Source organism: Neolamprologus brichardi, chromosome 12 (genome assembly GCF_056152115.1).
Source record: "Neolamprologus brichardi isolate AB-2024 chromosome 12, ASM5615211v1, whole genome shotgun sequence".
NCBI lineage: Eukaryota > Metazoa > Chordata > Actinopteri > Cichliformes > Cichlidae > Neolamprologus > Neolamprologus brichardi.
Window position 1 is genome coordinate 34,694,109 of NC_142115.1, and position 23,386 is coordinate 34,717,494.

At 40.1% G+C, this 23,386-nt stretch overlaps 2 protein-coding genes across 5 annotated transcripts in view; one reads left to right on the top strand and one right to left on the bottom strand.

Moving 5' to 3' along the window:
- fras1 (Fraser extracellular matrix complex subunit 1) overlaps positions 1 to 23,386 on the bottom strand; it is a 337,242-nt gene that overhangs the window by 246,871 nt on the left and 66,985 nt on the right. The window lies entirely within an intron of this gene.
- On the top strand, positions 19,353 to 22,680 carry LOC102779286 (uncharacterized). Its single transcript, XM_006797707.3, has 2 exons — positions 19,353 to 19,916; positions 21,219 to 22,680. The coding sequence occupies exons 1-2, from the start codon at positions 19,518 to 19,520 to the stop codon at positions 22,506 to 22,508; spliced, it is 1,689 nt and encodes a 562-aa protein (XP_006797770.2). The 5' UTR covers positions 19,353 to 19,517; the 3' UTR covers positions 22,509 to 22,680.

Below are 23,386 nucleotides of genomic sequence, written 5' to 3' on the forward strand. Positions count from 1 at the left end.
GGGCAGAGGAGCTCTGAAAGTGGCTCGGACTGCAAAGCGTTATCCTCAAACCCTCTCGCTCATGTACACGAGAAAGAACTTTAATAACACACCACTTGGGCACGGTGAAAGTCATGTTAGGTGACGTAGGCGGCAGCCCTGCGTCTCCCAGCTACAGCGTAACCAGAAATTTGAGGCTGAGCAACTTTTTTAATCGCTGTTTTCCACCTCAGAGGAATGAAGAAGTTAAAAATTAATGACGAGTGATTTCTGACCCATTTTGACGCTCTGATTTGATTTGGGGAGCTTATGAATCTGTAACCAAATTTTAATTTGGGGCAGCTGTGAGCAGAGCTGGAGACCTGCGCTGCAACACAACTGCAATCTTGGAGGAATACCAGCTGGATAATGTTTCATGAAGCTGCTCCGGTAATTCCAGACCCATCAGAGAGAAGAAAAGGAGAAAGGTCAGAGGATGTCCTGTTGGCACCATTACTGGCTACCACTCAAACTTACATATTTATACTAACCAGTGTCATGTTGCACATTCCCAACCAATTTAACTGCATCCCATTCCTATCTTTCTTTCTTTTTTAACTTTTAGGAAGGCCTATGTTTGTCTTCAAAACCTTTAAATCTACTTAAAACCACATACAAATCACGCAAAATGCACAATTTTCTTATTTTAGCTAGGGCTGCTCAATTAATCGAATTTTAATCTCGATTACGATCTGGGCTTTCAACGATCATTAAAAATGACTGAGCCGATTATTAGCCCCTCCCTCGTGCTTTACTCTCGTGCTGCTCCGTGTGGCAAATCGAGCGCACCTCTCTGCATTTCGAACACGTGTCACAACAATTAAGAGCAGCGGTCCTTTTTTGCGCCACGGACCGGTTTATGCCTGACAATATTTTCATGGACCGGCCTTTAAGGTGTCGCGGATAAATACAACAAAATAAAACTAGTACCGGTACCGAAAAAAGAAGATTTATTCATAACACATGTGAAAAGACCCAGGAAAACCGAGTAAACGATAAAAACGATAACAAAATAACGCTGAAAACCGATAAAAACCCTGAAAACTATACATTTCACACCTGAGCCTCAACTCTCGCGGCCCGGTACCAAACGACTCACGGACTGGTACCGGTCCGAGGCCCGGGGGTTGGGGACCGCTGATTAAGAGGACCCGAGGGAAGCTCGGAAAGCTAAGCAGAAGTTATATGGAGAGGAGAGTGACTGCCGTTGGTTGAAAAGAGAGGTAAAAAAAACTTCAGTGATGTGGAAACATTATGGGTTCGCGGAGTCAGACGTGGATCAAGTAGACATAGTGTGTAAACTTTGCTACAGAGTCGTAGCTGCACCACAGAGCAACACTGCAAAGTTCACTAAACATAGATGTTTACATTTTTCATTTATTTCTTATATTGCAAACATTTGCACAGTTATCAGTATTTGCACACTATTTTATATTATTTTTTGACAATCTTTAAAGTCATTATTCAATACATTGTTATTGTTAAATAAATATAGTCAAATATTCGAGATCTCAATTTCAGTGAAAATAATCGTGATTATCATTTTTGCCATAATCGAGCAGCCCTAATTTGAGCCCTACCAACTTGGCTCCAAGGTACTTGGCTCCTTCACCGAGGCTAATGGCATTGCTGTAATTGGTGGTTTTAAACCAAATGATCTAAATCTCTAGTTTGCACTGTATACTGTAAACTCCATACATACTGGATGGTCGTTGCATAATGTTAGTGACCAACAGACTGTCAGAATACATCAAAAAATAGATCCAAGTGCAGATAAAGAACTTAAAGATGAACTAAAAATGGGCAATTGTGATAAAAGATGGAAACAACATGATCTAATAAAGACAAAGGAAGACAGGGCTGCATGCATGTACACAGAGGGATAAGAGCAAAACAAGACACAGGTAGGAATAAGACGAGGGTGGGGCAAGCAGGTAGAAAGGAGGGGAAACAAAAATGGGAAGTCAAACCGAAACAAATAGGGAAAAATTAGAAAACTAATCTTCACAGCGAAACAGGGAACAACCAAATAACCAAAACACATGAAGACAAACACTGAAATGATGACAGAGAAAGAGGAAGGCGAGTATAAGACTAAAAGCAACTAAAAATAAATAAAAACCTCAGGGAGTATGACTGGAATGGTGCCTGAACTGGTGTGAAAATGACCCACTACAAAAACATCCAAAACACATCTCATTAAACAAAACAAACAAACACAAATTATTCTGGATTAATGAATTAAGTAAGAGAGCGTTTGCTGTATCGCATTTCACGTCTCGCTTCAGCACGAAAGTCACGAATGGCTCATGTTCGCATTTCCTTAGACTGAACTACATTTTTAAAATGCTTCATGAACAGGGGTTTGGATGGGTGCCACGTAACAAATGTTAAATTGCTATCTGGAAAGGCTGGGGGCCAGGACTTGAACTGCTGACCCCGTGATTGAGGAACGAGCGCTGTGCTTGCTTAAGCCTCGGGCCCCGAGATGTTGCCGTTTGTCAGGGTTGTTAATTTAAAGTTATCTCTCCAGAGTGGGAACAAAACGCTGTGAAATGACGCGCGAAAGCTTAAAATGTGTTGACATGACACCAGAAATGTCCTTATAAGTGGTGCGCTGTGATTTAAAGGCCACGTCTCGTGCTTAATGATACAGAAACGACATCGCCAGCTGGCATCGCTGACTTAAAAACTGCAGTAGCATGTCAGCTTTCCTCGATACATATTTAACACCAAATTTTAAATGTTTTCTGCTTCACTTTATCTAATGTTTAAGAGTAAACTCTAACAGCTGAAATGGGAATACAGCAATCTTTGAACTGGCCCATTGCCTCCCTTAAATACGGCATCCTCGCCTCGATGCACAAGACCGGGGCGCTCGACTGATTCGCTTCTTGTACGTAAAAACGTCAAAGTAAGACTTTGCAAAAAGGGACACAAGCATTTGCTTAATTACTCAAAAATATAAATTATGAATAAACTGATAGTTGAGTTACTCAGCAGTACCTTTTTAGCGATTAATACTATTTTGCTGAATCATTAGTAATTCACAATGATCCATAATCATCCTCATTCCACTTTCTTTATGTTGTTCATACTTAACGTTGACATTACATCAGGATTATGTCCACATCACCTGCTGTTAATGTGTCCTCTCAACTTCCTCTTGAAAGAAAGGAAAAGTCCCAAATCAGCAGTTACTAGGCAAGTGATGACTAATGAATCACTCATTAACAATTCCCCATTCCCACTACTACTATTCAGTAACAAAAACCCATTCTCATTGCAAGGGCACCAAATACCGCTGGTGGCATCTTAATATCCACAAGGTTTTGTTTTCCATCCAGTCCCTGATCTCCCACATTTGGGCAATAAAGGTCATTTAAACACAACAGGTAAGGCCATTTCTCAGTGTACTATACTTTAGCCAAAAACACAATCTTTTCCCAAACCAGATGATTTAGTCTAGTCTAATTTAGTTTAGCAAGTGAAAGCTGAAGTAAGAAAGCAAGTAAAAACAAACGGATGTCTGAAGTCTGGCGAATTAAAGTGCAAAACAGGAAGCTATCAAAGCTATCCAGCCTCCTGATCCAGACATCTAAGTTGAGTAGTACAAAATCATTGTGTTTGATGCGCCATGGCTCAGACATCAAAGGATACCTGGGGAGTAGTTTGGTATCCCGGTATCTGCAGGTAACAGCAGGATTTGAAGTGATGAGAATGTGTTGTTGTTAGTAACTAAGCAGGTTTTGTGTCCATTATCATAACGATTTGTAACCCAACGATGGTGTAATCAGGTTTGTTGTTTATAACGCCTGTTCAACTGCTCATTCACACAGATATCAGATTGGCCAATCACACGGCAGAAACGTTAGACATGTAAACTAACTCTGAACATGTATGGTTGCTCTGAGTATTTCTAAAACTGGTTTGAAAGGGTTTGAAAAATAGAAAATATCCAGCGAGCAGCAGTTTTCTGGGTGAAAATTTCTTGTTGAAATTGGAGGAGATTGGGCAGCTGATGCTTCCAGCTAGCAGTAACTCTAATTTTTCATTAGGATCTGTAATGGACATCATGTTGAGTCTTGAGACAGATGGGCTACAGCACCAGAAGATCACAACAGTTATGAATCCTTACAACTAATAACAGGAAAGGGAGGCTACAAATCGAATGGCCTCACTGAAATTGGTCAGTAGAAGATTGGAAAAACATTTCCTTGTTTGATGACTCTCAATTTCTGCTGCTACAGTCAGATGGGGAGGTCAGAAATTGGCGAAAACAACATGAAAGCACGGATGAATCCTGTCTTGTATCAGTGGTTCTTGTATCAGTGGCGTAATGGCATGGACATGAACAATGATTTCACTGTACTCAAAATGCTTGCCACAAGTCATGAATGTGCGGCTGAAAAATCTGAAACCAGTGATGCAAAAATCTGTGAGGTATCCTTCCAGCATCCCGTTCACAGTTATGAGATGAGATGAAGAGGGCAAATGTTAGTCAGTCAATTTATTATAAGGACATTCAAAACAACAGCTGGTGACCAAAGTGCTGTACAAAACATAGGACCAGATGACAGAATATAAGAAAAGAAACATTAACTAGGGCTGTGCGATATGCCCAAAATCTCATATCCCGATATAAGACATCTATCGTCCGATAACAATCTAAATTACAAAAATGTAACACTTTCTGTAAATTCTGTGAATCTCAGGTAGCTCGACTTGCGTGAAGTGTTTCCAGCTGGGCGTCGTGTAGCTGGAGTCGAGCGTTTTAACCGATGCATTAAACGATACATTTTTAGACATAAGTTGTAACGGACGCCGTTTTCTTTGTGAGTATTTATTACACGGCGTGCTGCAGGGAAAAGCCTGTTCTAACGTTTGAGTCTAAGGTTTATTTTTTTACTTCTCATCCGTAAATAATCTGCTCTTTCACGTGATTCAGTTTATTTGTGATTCAGAAAAGTCTCAACAAGATCTTGAGCTTTATTGTGAAAGGTTCATGTGGAAAATAAACAAGCGGACACGCGATGGTTTTACCATCGTTGTTGCTAACGACAACGCATAAAAACAGGCGCTTGTAGTGTGGTTATATTAAATAAAAGAGAAAGAGAGAACTTTAAGAAATTAATATAAGAATAAAGAATAAACCCCCGATTACAACTTGGTGTAAATGAATCTGCCTTTTAAAGACTGAAACATGAATCAGTGGCATTATTTATTCATATGTTCTCCCAGTACAACTATGTAGTCTCTGCCCAAAATTAATGATGTAATAGTGTCACTGCACTATGAAATATGACCTGAGGATGCTTGTATCCTCTCTCTCTCCAACCAGCCGTTGCAGTCTCCTGCCCACGCTCACATCAACGAGCGATTTCCCATGTTGTGTATTGGCCTAAACAGACTAAGTGCAGTCTCACAGAAAAGTAACCGCCCATTTGCTCCTTGTACCTCCTGGCAGGTTGTAAAAGCAGCAAAACTTTCTTTTCAGGGTGTAAAAGTGCAGCAATAGTTTAGCAAGCGGCCTGCAATAAAAGAAAGTTCTACAGCAGCTACATCTGCTCTGAGAAATATGATGCGGCGAGTTCAAGAAGCGGCAGACGATAAAAACTACATCTAAAGCTCATAAAACAAGCGCAGGAAGTTTGCACATCACTCTTTATGGGTGTAAAATGACTGTGAAGCAGCCACCAATCAGCGGCGCACGCACACGGATGAGGATGTATGGATTGCCAGAGGGACAGCTCTCTGACAGATTCAGCAGCCAAAGGGAACCTGACACAGGAAACAAGGCGTGCTGCTGTCTAAATGAGAAGAGCAGCAGCTGTGTGTGAGTGTGCGCATCTAGTTTAGGAACAAGGTCTACCCTTTAAGCTACTCAACAGAAATCACACGTGCTGTCTGGTATAAATGTGAGTGTGTAGGAGTAGGAGAAGCCAATTAAAAGAGCGTTAAGCAGACTGCAAATGCAATAGATGCACGGATCCAGGAAGGAAATATAAAAACACCAACCTTCCTCGGCACTCTTGTGAACAAACACGCACTCACCAGCTCTCCTCGTGGGTCAGTACACTCTCACAGAGATGAAAGTACACTGCACTCCAACATAAAGTACTCTCTCTCACTCTGACCCTTTGATTTATCCCTCTACATGTTGGCATTTTTTATCTATTTATATCTCCGTCGGTGATGAAAAATAAAGAATTTAACTTTTAAACAGTGTTTCATCATCAAAGTGTGATTTTCAAACTGACAAGTATCTTAGAAAAACATGACATGCAATGGAAATGTCTTTGACTATTGTGGAGATCAGGGAAATATTTTACTGCTACTATTCATAACCATCATCATTACCATTACGTTAATTATCATTTCATCAAAGCATTTATTCAATAGATTACACATGTTCTTAGTTAAGATTATTACATCTATCACAGAGAGCTTCTATCTGGTAAAAGGTTAGAAGCATCAACGGTGAGGCTGAGTGCGTTGGAGGTCGAGACATACACACACAAACAGTAGTTAGACTCATATTTAGGTAAGAGTTCAAATAATAGTTTGCAAAAGCTTGTGACTGCAAAATTGTGTCTGCCTAAGGGACAGTTTGTTCCAGGAGATAAGCGAGAGTTAGAAGATTAATAGGAAGCACCTGGCCTCGAGACGGAGAAGATGTCCTTTTAAATGTGTCAAAAGTCGTCAACAGAACATTTGTTGTTTTTGAAACTTATGCATGAATTGTATCTGTTTGGCGTATTGTATTATTGTATTATTGGGCAGAGATTGATGCTGTCTGGGTGCAGTGTTCATCTCCCCACGCGTGTGTTCATTAAAATCATTGTTTGACCGAAGCTCTTCTGGACCATTATCGTTTTTGTGCTCACCCTCAATATCTGAACCCGTAACACTATGAAATGTAACTATTTTAAATGCTAGAGTGACTTAGTTGCATGAAAAAATACCCCAAAATCCAGTTTGTGTCTGCAGCCTTGACAGGAAGTTTTTAGCTTGCATGCAGCAACTGAGGGCAGCGATGTGGAGAACTGGGTACAGCATATTTTTATTTCAGGTCTCTGACCACACACACCTACTTGTAGAAACCAGCACAGAATCTGGAGCAGTCCCAGTTACAGTGGATGGAGAATAAGCTTGCTTCATTAATAGAATATAAACCACTGCTGGCATGGTGAGCAAAAGTGCTTGTTTGGATAACGCAAGACTGTTGCAAAAAATGCCATGATATACTTCTGGCATACTTTTGACTCTACAGGAAGTTGCACATTTATGACTCTCTTGGTGCAGCTATAATTCATTAAGCCACAACCTCCAAAATATTTTTTCTTACATTCTTGTGCTTACCTATTAATTTTTGTGGGTGCATTCATTCAACTTTGTGTTGCAGGTGATGCAAAAGTGTCATTATGTCAGGAACTTTTATAAAATTCAGACCAGGAGATTTACTGACACATGAGAGATTTTCTTGGAACTTTTTCTTCTATAGCTGGTTTTAATTTTTGCAAATTTCCCTTCGTGATCACCTGCATTTTTAGATCGCTCCCTGGAGGCCCCACTCTATAACTCCTATCTGCCATGGGGTGGACCTTTAAAACGTATCTCTGACTTGCATGTGGAGGATCATAGCTGATGATGATGGCTGGTTCTGCAGGTACAAACCAGCAGCTTTTAGCTCAGGAGTCAGCTCCTTTTCCCCCAACATTTCAAAGATTGTGCACCATAAAACTCTCACAGCAGAGTCTTAACATAGTGAGGTGTCTAAGGAAGAAGCAAAAACCACCTGAAATGTAGCCCCGCCATTAAGCCAACATGTGGCTGCGCACAGCACTTTGAAGTTTCATACACTTCTTTGGCCAAACCAGCACAATCTTCACTCACTAACTGGTCCAGTTGCTGACACATAACTCTTTGATTATGTCTCCATTTGTCCACATGGGACTTTTGAAAATACGAAACAACCTTATTGTTGGTAACTACACACTTTTGTGCGTTTTCCATCCGTGTGAACAGTTGCTATTATACTTATTATACTTTTCAGGGAAACACTCTACTTAAGAACCCTGATGATGAGAATGATGATGCACAACTTAGAATCAACATTAATTATGAAAAGCAAAACAAACACTGTAATTTTTTAGGCAGCAGTGGGGGAACCAATCAATACCTAGAAATTTGCCATACACAAGATACAACTTCCTGTATGTGCCGCTGATGTTTTGATGTTTGACTGCTTACAAACATTAACACATGGAGATCTGATGTCACAATCGAGGCTGTTACAAAAGTATTGCATCATGTTTGACTGAGTGTGTGTGTGTGTGTGTGTGTGTGTGTGTGTGTGTGTGTGTGAGTGAGAGAGAGAAAGAGACAAGACATTTCCAGAACACACAGAGTGGTGTTCCTCTCTATATTACCGATTTGATTAAGATAAGCGAAGCATAGCTGTTGGTAAAGAAGCCAAACTGGCTGCGATATGCATTTATTGATGTGAGTTTGTGTTGTGACAGTCTGTGTTTGAGTATAATCCAATCTTCCTACTTCCTGCTCTATAATTGGTTTTGTCCTCAGCAGCACAAACCCAGGCAGGATCTTCCTTCTGGGAAGATCCTGCCTGGGTTTTTGTCTTCTTTCACTTGATTTTTTTTTTTCTTCTGACAATCAAAGCATACACACCCACACTCACACCTACACACAGGCTCTCCAAACACCCCCTGCCAGCGCTGACAGGATTCTTTTGCAGTTTCTGCACAACAAGCAGGGAAGTTACAAGCATCAAGCTGTGTGTGTGTGACGCAGCATTGCCCTGCAGGGTGACTGATAATCAAAGTACATTACCACCACTGAACATTTCGAGTACTTTCCTGGTAGTAACATCCAGGGGCTGAGACTGACACACACACACAAACACACACACACAGGTGTATTTATTAGATTGTTTTGTCGGGAAACCTTTAGAAACTAGAGCTACATGGTCATTAAGTCCAACTTTGGTTAATCTTACACTAAGATTTTAGATAATAATAAGATGAGAAATACTTTTCTTACCCCATATTTTTTAATTCTCTCATTGTAGCAGTTAATAAGGTAATAAATGTCAACTTAACAAGTAAAATATTTCAAATTAAAAACAAACAAACATTGTTATAATAAAAGAAACAAATCTGTGAAAGGAGGACTTGTTTTGGTTCACAAACACATGTGCACGCACATCATCTGATTGTATCAGTTCAATAAACACCAATTACATTAATCCATTATTTAAAAGATCAGTGATTTACAATGTGTCAAAAACACAAAAAAACTGAACATCAGACTCAGCTGAACCAAACCGGTTTCATTTGATTATTTTGTATCTACTAAAACGTTAGAGATTCAGTTCAACCAGATACAAGGCAGTGCAAAGCACATTTTCACATTAAAATCATCAGAAGATAATTAATTCTTGATCTTCGAAGCAGCAGTTTAAAGCATAACTTAGACTGGCTTAAAAGCTGAGCTTATCTGAGGCCAACAAATGAGCGAGATAGCGGGAATCAAAGGGCACTGGAAGTACGGGGCAAAGGAGCCAGCAGCCTCCCACTTTCTTTATAAGTGGAGGATCACTATGTGGCAATATTCTCACCCCTACTCTGCCTCTGATTGGATAGTGTCTGCTCATCCATCAGCCTTACAAGTTACAGCATACAAATCCACAACGTCGATCACTTCCATGTTTCCTCTTCATTATCTGTGTCGCCAAACTAGGAACGCATTCTGGAAGTGTGACCTTTTCAATGATATGCATGAAGATTTAGGCGAATACAGGTATCTTGCTTCCCCCCTATATTCAGCAACTGAAAGACTTATTAAGACTTATCTCTGACATTTTCAGAAACACACATCACTGAATGTTTTTATAACATATGGGAGCGGTTGCAACTGAGGTAGCATGTTGCTCTTGATTTCAAATCCAACAGCAGAGAGCTCACGAGATGGGCCTTCGTCCAATCACGTGAACCTCTGTGTTTCCGTGGGCTTGGAAGGCTGGAGAGGAAGATCACCGATCACTCATCAGAGGCCAGCAGAGGAAGCAGGGCGACCCCTCGCTGCCGCTGTGGTCACATGCCATCAGACTCCACAAGCTTCAGTTTGGACTTTGACTAAAAGCAAGTAGATGGATCACCAGCTGAGTTTGTTTTGGTTATACTGAGAATATTAGTTATTAAATAACTGTTTCAGAAATCCTCGGAGTTCCTAGAATGCAAAAGAGAGAAAATGAAGCATAAACTGCCTCTTCATCCTCACTCAAATTACAGATTCCCAAGTCTTCCTCCATAATTCAATGCTTCCAAGGCAGCTCCAGATCTGACTGAGCTGAATTTCGTCTAAGATATAACATGCAAAAGGCTACCATCACATCTAGTTACCTTATGCTGCAAATAAAAAAACCAAATTAATGAGTAATTCATGCATTTGCTGCAGGAATATTTGCCTCAGTTGCTGCAGTTACTTTCGCCGCTCCGTCAAGTTCTCAGCCTCCTCTCCACTACACCACAGGCACCGCCTGTCCAACCGAACCAGCAGAATCATGCAAGAGAATGAAAATCTGGCAAATGGAGCAAGATAATGTCCTCTTTATATAAAATCGGAGAAAGCGCAAAGTCATTTTCCAGTAGGACAGAATTAAATGAGTGTGAAGATGTCAGAAAATCATTTGGTTGTTTTATGACTCAGCTGATTAAAAAAAAATCTTTCGAAACACTTCATTGAAACAGTTAATTACTCCATTTCTAATGATTTGTCTTCTTTCTCTTGAAACTGGCAATTTTTACAAATAAATAATTATTAAAGGATGTATTTTCAGCTGATTTTTAATTCTCTTTAAACTGCATATTGATCCTATGTATTGACATTACTTTAGCAACAGCCTGTATTATCAGAAACATTTTTCACCTTCACTTCACTCTTCAACATATCCCTCTACACCTCGCCGCTGTAATTACAGAGCTTCCCCTCGGGGGATCAATAAAGTTTATCTCATCTGATATCATCTTCTCATCTCATCTCATTTTATCTTCCACGAGGGGTGAAAGACACAGATTCACAGAGCTAGCTGGAAAATGTCGTTTGGATAAAGTACATATGTAAAATCTTTTCAGATGCGCTATCAGGATGTTCCCTCAGGAAGAGGAGCAATCAATAGTTACCCCCCAAGTGATCTTCCAGGACTGCTTCTACTGATTTCGTAGTCTTTTGGAAAAACTTGCTTCATAAAATATAAACTCCTTTAGATGGTTCAAGTGTTCCAACCTCACATCTTCTCCTGGAAGCTCGGTGATGACATCATGTGTTTGAAGTCTTTCATTTTCCAAACTTATTTCTTTTTTTTAGCATTTTTGCAATTTGTTGTTGTCTTCTTTCACCTTCTGCTTCTTCTATTTTACTCATATTTACCGTAGTTAGTTTTCACCCCATCATAACTTTGAATCTGCTTTGAATCAGTGGACTAAGCACTACATCTTAAGTGGGAATCATTTGCATATGCAAAGATCTAAACCTGGACTGCTTTCAAGTGAAATTCAGACAAATGTATGCAGTATCATGGCTTTCCTGCAACACTGCAGCGAAATATTTCCCAATTTCAACAAGCATGATGATATTTAACTTAATTATTCTCTATCAGTTCGCTTAAGCAGCACAATTATACCACCAAGAAGGCAAACATAGGAATTGTGCTGCACTTAATTTAACACGCTGCTGTTTGCAGATATCTACCTGTCAGTATGAAGGTAGAACACGCATCGATTTATTTGTATGTGATGACATAGAAGAGTTTGTTTTATTCTCCCCGCAGGCTGAATAAAGGTGAAGTTTTCTGTCTCTGAGAGTAGACTGTGAAATGTAGGAGCTCTGCAGCTTCGACTACAGATGATCGTCTACAAACGTGTATACGGAGAGATTCCAGCCAACAGGCTGTGCTGTGTTGAATGATTTGGCTGAGAAACGGGAGCCAAGAAGTATTCTGCCGTGCACGTTTTCTAACCCGAGTGAGCACAGCGCTGGGTAATTATTTGGCAGAAGACATCGTGAAATGGATATGACAGCTCCAATTACAATGAGGATGAAGCATGACTGCCGTGCTGGCCTGTATTTTCTGTACCGTTACAGGCCCTTATGTCACTACGGATTTGGGGTTATTTGGGCGTGAATCAAGATTAGGAGAAGTTGATGGTTACTGATTTGAGATATTAAGGGAGGCGATGAAGACAAGTTAATATTCTAAAAGAGGATCTTGGTAAGAGTACCAACCTGGGTAATTACAATTCCTTATCTGCAGTTTTGCTGCTGCTGTCATTGCATCTGTAGTAACCAAGGTTGAAAGATTGAAAGGTTGAAAGATGGACATCACCCATTGTATCGGTATACAAACTGGTGAGTTCATGCTTACATAAAGACACTATTCATCACAAGCAGACAGCCATTCAATTAATATTTTAAAATCGCCTCTACATTCTCATAATTTATGTGCAGAAATGCTAAAACACAGGCTTCCTTTATTGGTAAAGTTAATGCTTCAAGTTTCCCTTCATTTGAAGGATTAGTGAAGAAGCTGCTTGAACAAAGCTTAAATGAAGGTTTTATGAACTGAAGGAAGAGCAGACAGAGGAACAAAAGAATATTTATGTCTCTTCTATATATTTCTCAGTTGTTTTAAGTCCTTCATTTTAGTTTAACTCAAAAAATTTCCATGTGATTTGCTTCATAAAATACAAACATAAGACAGAAACACAGTACATATTAGACTTAGTGGGACTGCTCATTGTCTCCTACTTTTTCATCTTATTGCAATAATGAACAGCTTATCATGAAAGCCATTAAAATGCATGGGTTTTGTCAGCGGTACAGCTCAATGGGAATCGTTGTTCTTTCAGCTTCAGTCAGGTGAAACAACAAGTCGACACAACACTCCTTCAGTATGTTCATGCAATTCCTGAGCAGTAAAGAGAATCTTAAATCAATGTTACGCAATCTGGGGTTTCCATGAATGTTTTACTCTACCTGTAAATGTCAATGAATTCTGGACATTCTCAACTGCTGTGGCATTTCACTCTAAATAACTCCAACATACAAAAAGGAAACGTGACCATCAGGAACACTGAAGTGAACCATTCAATGTCATATTGCTGTTTGATGCATTTTATTTCATGTAGAGACTCAAGTGCATGCTGCAACCTCCAGTCCAGCGGTGTTGGGATATTCAAACATCCACACAATAGTGTTGAAAGAGGTGCGCAATGCAAACAATGCTTTATTCCTGGCAACCAGACAGGTGTCAATGTTTGGCTTCCCCTAGTTTGCCGGCATAATTTCTACTGTCAGTTCTATTTTTGGTTGGTCTTTCCCAGATGCAGTTTCAGTGTAAGGGGTGATGTAACATCCCTGTTTGATCCATATCTTGTAGAGCAAAAGGCATGTTAGACAGCAGCTTCAAACAAACTCTTACAACATTATTTTAAATCCTTGTGAGGATCTTTTAAGGCTTGCATAAGCACCAAAAACATCAGGCTTCAGGAGTTACGGGGCAACCTGCACATCCAAAACATACACTGTAAGCATCAAATTCTGGTATAATGATTCAGCAACAGAAATACTCACACTGCAGCAACTAAAAAGGGTATGTGCTTTCAATTTGACGAGTCTCTTTTACCACTTTCTGCTGCCGAGGCTATGAAACAGTGACAAAAAACCTGTTTTCATTACTCAAACCAATGACATTCCTTGACATTCAACTGCAAAATGACACCGGTACTTGGCAATCTTGCTTTTATTTAGAACTAAAACCAAAATACACCTAACTGACTGAGTTATGCTCATTAGTTGAGACATTGTTTCCAAATTAGATCGCAAACCTTCACCAATCTGATCGAGAGTGATTGCAGTGAGACGGACCACGATTATTTAGGGAGGGATTGCCTCTGAACCTGCTGTAGTGACGGTCCAATTGGGCTCTGGGCTCAACCACTGATTTTTTCCAAGTCCAAGGAGGTTGCCACCCTATTTTTACCCTAGTGTGACTGAGCCAAAATACAATCTTCCCATACCAACCAGTCTATTTCCAGGTTTAGTTTCTCTGAAATTAAATTCAAGTTAAATGCTCACCATTAAAGATCCACAAGAGCAAGATCAGGAGCAACTGATCACAACATGACTTCCAGGGAACAATCCAAACACAGCAGGAGAATTCACAGTAACACAGAAGGAGACCGGCAGCAGCTCTTGATTTTTCCAGCTTTTTTATAATAAACTTCAAGATAATCAATCTTCTAGTTTAAACCAGAGGAGTCACACCCTCCAGGTCATTAGAAAGACTGAAAATTTAAATCCCTTTGTCATTAGTTTTGTTTTTCATACTCAGGCTGTTTTAAAAAAGACACTTTCTACACATGTAACTAAAGGTACTACTGGCACCAAGCGAAGTTTATTTTTAAATGACTATCCATTTGAAAGTGACAGCAAACAAATGTAATAGTATACTAAGAAATTTCTGTACCACTCGCTTTACATTCAATCCATAAGGAGGAGGCTGCGAGTCAGAGTCCCCACTATTGTTTCCTGACAGCAGTGGAAACACAATACTCCTGCGACTCCTCAGAAAAACATGTACAGCAGGAAAGTGCTGGCTAAGGAGATGCAGAGCTGAGTTATTTTTACCTGAAGACAGGAACAAATTAGAGGGTATTAGAGGCAGTGGAGGAGGAAGACACCGGAGAAGAGGTGAGAGACTCAAGTGGAACATTGCGTCCTCCAGTAGGCTTCAAGATTTTGGGAAGTTGCTGCAGTTTATTAAAGCTCTCCTGCTCTTTGGTGTGTGTCTTTATAACCTGCGTGGACTTGAAACTTTAAAATACAAGGCTGGTAGTTTCATTGTTGTCTTTTTTACATACATCCAGTCAGGCTGTGGCTTCCACATGCTGATGGACTTTATTTAACCTGCTCTTGTGCAGCTTCACTCTTCGTGTCTACACACCGTGCTACACAGCCGGGCCTCAGCAGGTGCTCGTGTGAAACCATGACAGCTCTGTCCATATTTAGTAAAGCTCTGTGATGACTCCACATACTGTCCCTCTGCCTCCAACCCAGATTATTTTGGTGGCAAAGACTTTCCAGGCACCAGTGAACAAACAGCTGCAGCCAGGCGCCAAGAGGAAAACACCTCAGCTATTTTGACTTTCACTTCGTAACTGAATATGAGGGTGGAACAGTTATTGAATTATTGGGGGCAGACAGATGAGTGTGTGCAGAACATGCTTTGTAAGTGCTGAAATCCACATGTACACACAAAAACTGGATAAATAATCGCAGTCGGTGGAGTAAAACATTCCTGACGCCGATTAGCAGGCGGCGGCGGCAGGCAGGCAGCCGGTATAAATCAGAAGGATTACTGCTCGCGGCGTGGCCTACATTGGAGTGGCAAACATGATACTGCAAGTCAACTATTTGTGTCCTCATAAAGGAAACCGCCAAAGTGCCGTACTGTATTTATCCATCTTGGCTCAATGTTTTTGTGCTACGGGGAAAGAAGCCACGAAGGGAGGAGAGAGGAGGATGGCAGAATATTTTGCATAAGGAGCGCTGCAGAGCCGAGGTGGAAAGGAGCTAAGCATGTTGATATTATAAGCATTTTACTCCATAACGTGTGTTTCAAGTGATCAAAAACAAGAAAAGTTGAGAAAACTTGATAAGGCTGTGTAGCCATTCACGCGGCATCTCCTTTTAAGTTTACTTATCAAGACATAATGTGTTTTATCAAGTCATGCTAAGGTCAGTCAACGTGCTATCTTAGGTTTGTCATATTTAGCATGGGTCTACACAGATGATGCAGAGGTTTACATATCTACTTTATGTATCCCTGGTGTAAGATCCCTGGTCACAACCTAATGTTCTCCTACTCCTACTGGAAGGGTCGCCCTAGGAAAGCTGTCTAATGTAAACATGTGGATCCATTGTGGTGAGCCATTTGGAAATAAGGGAGCAGTTCAAAGCAACTTCTTCTCCGCTGGTGATTTTATTAGGAATACTCAAGGGGTCTTCCAGTGTTTCAGAAGCTCGGTGGTGCATCAGGTCTCAATCGATTCCCTCACTGAGCCCAAGAAAAGCCACAACTGTTAATTTCAGCTATTAACTGCTTAGCAATCAGGACTGTGGGTCACTGTTCCAGCCAACAGTCCATCACAGGGCCTGTGATGGCCTGCATGCTATATTCAACATCTAATATAACATGCATGTCTTTGTACTGTGGGAGAAAGCCAGAGTACCTGGAGAAAACCATGGAGGCATGGGAATAATATCATGCAAACTTGACACAGCAGTGCTCCAGTTAGCCAGCAGGTTTAAACTCATAGCCTACTTGCTATGCGGTGACAGTGCTAGCCGGTGTGCTACTGTGCCATGGATACGTTTCTTAATAGCCTTCACTTACTATAGATTAAAAACAGCTTGAAAAACGGAGGAAAAAAAAGTTGAAAAAGAATAAAAAGCATCTAAAGTGGGAAATAAACTTCCCGGCGTTGCATCCTGTCCCACCCACAGTGATGACAACAGCAGCTACCAATGCACTTACTCTGTGCCACAGTTAGAGTTATAGTAGGTAGATAGCACTGTATTAATCATGCTTACTTTTCCCTCATTTCTTTACTTTCTTCTTATGCAGAATAAAAGAAAAAAAGAACAAAAGATATGAGAAGACACAACAGCATCAAAGCATACATAGTGAGGAAAAAGCTTATTAAACTGAAGCAACAGAAGCGTATGTAGCGATCATGAATTTCTAAAAACAAAGGAAGCAAAACAGATGAGTAACAGATGTGGACTCATTTTTCGCTGCAGCTGCAGAGTTTGTTTTGAACACAGTCACCTGGGGATTTAGCTTGTGCAAAGCCAACTTCTGCAACGCTTTCATCTTTTCCTATCAATTCTGGATCGTGGCTTATATCACCGTGTCAGTCAAGACTGCAGCTACAGTGGCTCTGAAAGAAAGGAAGGTAGGTAGGTAGGCAGGCATGAAAGACCAGGTATTGGTCTAAAACTATGAATTAGATATAGGGCAGGAGAAACAGTAATATATTGTATTAGCCTCTTATAAATACTCTGCAACGAATATCAAAATATTAAATTTTTTCTTATTTTCAGGCGCACTAAACAGATGAGTCCTCATTTTGAGGCTTGTCAAAGAACAAGGCTAAACTTGAGGAACAGCAGACAGCACAGACCACGCCACAACTTTCAAGGCAAAGAAATGAAGACAAGCTGATGAAGCCAATCCCCAAAGACTCCCATATTAGAAAGGCAAAAAAAGGCTTGTAAAACTGCCAAGAATTTAAATTTCATTTAATTTCTGAACAGCTCCTTGAGCATTTCTGTGAAGCCTCCAAACTGCAAAAATTAAGGATTCAAAGCGAGACTTCCCAAACCACATTTGTCTTTTTAAATCTGCATAATCAGAAATGACGTGTTGTCATTCTTACTGTTGGTAATCTATTACAGCCCTAATTAGAAATGTTCCACTTGCTACTATACTACATTTATCTGATAGTAATACTTGCATTGTACCGCCACCATTCTGCATAATGATTAAAGTAAAATTACATTAAGAGGTTTTGATTACATTGCAGTTTGACTTTTGTTAGTGTAAGTAGATTAAAATGAAAGCCCTTATAACAAACTGCTTTACAGTTATAAAGAGATTTAATCATTTGACAGGTTTTTTACCTTTTGCTCGATGAAAGAGAATATAAGCTTTCACACTTTCATTCAGTTTCTATCGATTCTGCACGACAGATAACAGCCTCGTGTCACTCTGAGGGTTTCATTTCAAAACTGCTGTTTGAAAACGAAGCAAAGGGATGTCTTATGTTTTTGATCTAAAAATGTTCAGATATCTCTACAGTAAAATGTTACTGATTGAGCAATCTGAGGTAGACAACCACTAATGTAAAAACTACATTAAAGCCGTATGAGGATCAGTTGAGCGTCACTGCTGCTGTTAAGTTTGGTTGGCCTAAAACAAACAAAACCAAACATTTTCTAACTAAATCAACAGAATTTTAAAAACATATGTATCCAATCAGCATTCACTGTGTACTTTATATATATACACAAGGAAATATACAAAATGATCTGTTATTGCTGTTTCTTTTGGAAATGGACCTAAAAGTCAAAAGCAGTGATGTCATAACCCAAGCACACTGTGAAGACAGCATCTGTAAAGCAAAATCAGAAGTGGGCAATGTCACTGCAACCAAAAGCGTGAATACACATAAAAATACACAGATTGTTTTGTGCCACAGTACTGATAGATACTGGAGTATGTGGTGATTGAAGCACTGCACCCAGACGTTACTCTCCGTGTTGTTATAACATCATATAACCTTCTGAATTCAGGCTGTTCAGTAGATTCTGAGGGGAATTTTGCCATCAACAAATGCAAAGCATGCAAAGTTCAGACAGTCAACATCATATACCCAGTATGTGCTCCCAATTTGGCGGTGCAATGTTATAAAAAAGTATGTTCCAATACTTTATTTTGAATTAAACAATGTATATATGCACAATAATGTCAGCCAAAGTCCCCACACCTTGAAGGTGTACCCTGCTTTATTATTAAAATATTCCCCTCTTCCTGATTTCTTTTGTTTTTTTGCATATTTGCCACATTTAAATGTTTCAGGTCTGTATTAGTATAAATGACACACATGCCTAGAGTGCCATAGTGAAGATGGTAGGGACACTGCACTGTTGGATATATGACCATCACTGAGGGAAACAAGGCTTTCAAGGCAGCTTTAGCAGTGACGTCATCAAAAACCGTAGCTGCATTTTTAACCTTTTTTTTCTATATGTATATTATTTTATTATACACACTTGATCTATGGTGATTCCTTATTTATAGGACCTTTCTATTTAGAGATTACAAGGTAAACTGATGTAAATAGTTCTTCAGAGCTGCAGGAAGCTGTCAGCGTGTTTAAAAGAATAAAAGCAGCATGTTGTTTTAACCTGGTCCAGTTGGTCTTGTTAAACAGTGGAAGATGGCTTGTGTGTGCTAGAAATATGAATTTACTGGTAGAAAATAAAATTGCATTGTGATATATAGGATAAAGGTAGTTCAGGAAAGTTTAATTAAATTAAGCCAAGGATTAAGAGGACACAGGTTTTTGTTTTTTTTTTAAAGGTGAACCAAGACTCTAAAGAGCAACTCTTTAGAATGTAAACGTGTTTGAATGCAGAGTAGAATGGCAACACTGGGCAGTGATGACAACGTTTTATTATTATTCGAAATAGAAGCATCTCTTCTTGGAGTCTGATGTTCTGCTGCAACTCTATTCTGCATGTGATAGTAAATACAGGCACACACGGACTGCATTACCATGAGTTACCGTAAGTTTTTAACCCAGTGACATTCAGAGGAAATTATTACAAAGGAGCTGTTTTCATTTAAGAAAATGAGCAACGAAAGCATAGACGTACTTTTTTCCTCCACAACGAATTTTCAGTGGAGTGGTCCGGGCAAATCTTTTGACGAAGATGATGATGAAATTGAGGAAGAAATTATAGATGACATTGAAGAGAACTGTGAGAATGATTTGGAAGAGGAGAAATCGGATCATCTCTACAAATTTGAAAAAGAGAAGTCAGGATTTGAAAACAAAGCAGAAAAAAGCAAAGAGTCTGAGAAATCTGATGATTTTTGGGACGCCCCCAGGAAAGAGGCCGGAGACTCGTCTGCTCACGAAGACTTCGAAGAGGAATTCAAAGAGGAATCTGAGGGAGCTGCTGGTTTTCAGGAAGACCCTGTTTCAGTGGACAAGTCTGAAATGGGATATGAATATGATTGTGAAGAGGTTTGTTTGTGTGTGTGTCTGCATGTGCGCACATGTCTTTGTGGGGACCAAAACTTCACAATCCCACTTGTGGGAACAAACAGCACCTGTGGGCAGTGTTGCCATCTTAGCGACTTTGTCGCTATATTTAGCGAGTTTTCAGACCTCTTTAGCGACTTTTTTTCTAAAAAGCGACTAGCGACAAATCTGGCGACTTTTTCCGGTATTATTGGAGACTTATTTATGACGACTTTTTGACGTGAAAACGCGTATCGCTCTTAAGCTCAACAAGCAGCAGTGCTGCCTTGGGCACCTCGCCCGTGCCAAAGCGCTCACAAGCGGAGGATAGTCCTCCCCCAGCTGCTATCAAGGCATGAGACGTTCACACCTGTGCGTCCAAACGGCAAATGAATCGTGCACGGGCGAAGCTGCTGCTCCCGCACTGACTGTAAGCAGTCAGTTCTTCTTTTACTGTTATGCTTTTTTGTGGATCACAAGGTTTAAAACTACTTATAAACACACACTCTCACACACAAAGTAACTCCACCACAGTGCCAGTTTCGGGTCACTTTTGCCGGTCCAGGCCCAGATAAAGGGAGCAGGGTTGGAATTGTGACATTAAAAAACAATAATTGCTAAAAGAAATTTAATTCGTAGTTCTAAATAAATTATAACTGCATTTAGGACGTTTTTTACTCACTTTATGTCTCTTCCACGATGTTATTTCTCTCTCCAACGACGTAGGTTACAATTACATTAGCATGACCAATTATGCAAATTAGGCAATGATGTCATTTGGCGACTTCTAGCGACTTTTCGGACAGCCAATAGCGATTTTCCTTACTGAGGAGTTGGCAACACTGCCTGTGGGGACCAAAATCCTGGTTATCACATGTTTCAAGGCATTTTTGAGACTCAAAATGTGATTTTAGTGACAAGATTACATTTAGGTTACGGTTAGGTTCGAGGTAAGGGTTAGGCATTAATGTTTCATGGTTAGGGTTAGGGGGTAGGGAAAGCATTATGTCAATAAGATGTCCCCACAAGATATGAATACCCAACGTGTGCGTGTGTGTTAATGACCAACTGAAGAAACATGCTAAGAAAATATAGTTGTTTTGCTTTATATTTAAAGACAATTCTCTTGTCTTAAGAAAATTAAAACACCCTGATGAGAATGTTTGCTTTGACAAATTTAATTTAAACTAAACAAACATCCTAGAAAAATATAAATATTTAACTATGAACAAAGCTACATATTTCTATTCTCTACAAATTATTTGACATATTCGACAACACGATAATTGTTTTCGCTTTCCACAGCACGATGGTCCTAAAAAGTCTAAGACCAGCACTTGTCTCAAACAACTGGAAGAAGACAAGCTTGCTCTCCAAAAGGAGTTAGAAATAGAAAAAGAAGCTAAATATCAACAGGATGAAGCCTTTAAAAAGCTGCAAGGGGAAAATGATCGTCTTGAAAAAGCTGTGAAAAAAAAACGTGAAGAACTGAAGCGCATGAAGATAAAAGTGGACCTTAAAACGAGAATTATTCAAGTGATGGCTAACACTGATGAGGACAAGAAGCTGATCAAGAAACTCCACAAAGATCTGATGATGTCCTCACTTAAACATGAAAATAAAAATGCAGAGGCCGCTGATATTAAGGCACTAGAGGATCGTCTCACTGAGCAGCAGAAACAAAACCTGGAAAAAGACGATGAAATACAGTCGCTGCTCCTCAAAGTCCAAAAGCTCCAGGATGATATCGAGGCCAAGGACACCATGATTTTAAGGCTGCAGGAAAACGTTAACAAGTGGGCATCAGACGTCCAGAAAGAACAAGAGAAGAACTCTGCACTCCAGAGGAGCTACGACTCGATTGTCTCCCAGGAGCACGGTAAAACACAAAAGCTGAATCGACTGACCTCCGAAAATCAGGACCTGTCTTCTGAAAACCAGATCCTGCAAGACGAAGTTAAGTTTCTCCAAAATGAGAGGCAGTTGCAAAACGATCTCGATGAAGAGAAAGGAGCTCGAAGAGAACTTGAGGAAGCTGTTAAGGAAGAGAAATCTCGGTTTTCTAAAGAATATAAAAAGTTACAAATGAAAGTGAAAGAGCTGTCAGAGAAGACGTTAGCTCCACCTGGGCAGAGAAGAACTTCTAAATCTGCAGAGCATCTTCTCTATGACATGGAGACACTAAAGATGGAGAACGCAAATCTCACAGCTAAATTAGAGGCTATGGAAAATCAGTACAGTGGAGCAAAGTTTAAACTTGAAGCTCTCTCTGAGCAGCACCGAGACAAGCTCCTGCAGATGGTAGATGAGCTCAAAGGACGGCAGTCTGAGAGAGATACTGTGCAGAAAGAACTTGAAATCACTCTAAAAGAAAAGAAGAAACAAACCTCTCAATTACCGCAGAGAGTTGGTGCTCTTGAAAAGGAGCTCAAGACGTGCAAGAAGCAGCGTTCCAAGTTCGAGAACATTTTGGCCAAGTACATAGAAACCCTAGAAAAGCAAGAATTGTCTGTGACCGTGCAGAAAGGTCAAGACAGCTCCAGGGTTCAGGAACAAAAAATTTGTGACAATGAGCACAAAATTGCTCTGGATTAGAGCACAAAGGCTTTATACAACCTACAGAAGGAATACATCGATCTAGCCAAGAAACACAGTGGCATTAATGACGATTACAGGGAGCTGCTTAAAACCCACACTGCTCTCCAAATCAAATATGATAGGCTGACCTACACAAATGAATTAAGAATTAAAAATCAATTCAAAAAGGAGTAAATTGGTTTGTCTTTTTGTCTGTTTTGTAAACTGAAGTTTCTCATTTTGGGGGCTTGGCAATTAGTAGGTGGAGTCTATTCCCCACAGTAGGTCCCACTTACACAGGCCTGGAGACGTATCAGCAACCATGTGACATTCAGTGCAGCTCAAGATACCTTACAAACAAGATTGTTGTATGCATCTTGCATCAGGATCATCCTCCTCCCTTTATTGATCCATAAAGTTCAGTTCAGTGCTGCTCTGTTTCAATAAAATACCATTCACTAGCTGGGCCCACGTCCTCATTTTAGGTTTGGCAGTATTTTTTACTCGATAAAGGCGAATGGCTTAAACAAGAATTGAGCTGCAGTTTGGGAAAGACCTTGAAGGGGACTGGTGGCAGCTCCCGGGCCTGGCAGATCCCCCAAAGACTAAGGAGAAGTGTAAAAGAGAACGAATTGAAAAAGGGAAGGGAGGGTGGGGCACGAAAACGAGAGCAAGAACAAACAGCTTGTAGAAATGGGGGGTGATACATAGATAAGAACCGGAAGGGTCATGCTTGGAGGCGTGGCCCAGCTCCTGAAATTCTGATATTTTATCTCCGAATGTTACTTGGGAGCACGAATATGTGGCTCTAAACGCTCAGTTTTTACTTTTTTAAGGGGGGCAAAATAAATAGTACTGTAGTTTTATTTTTTTTAACCTTATTTTCTAGATTTTTC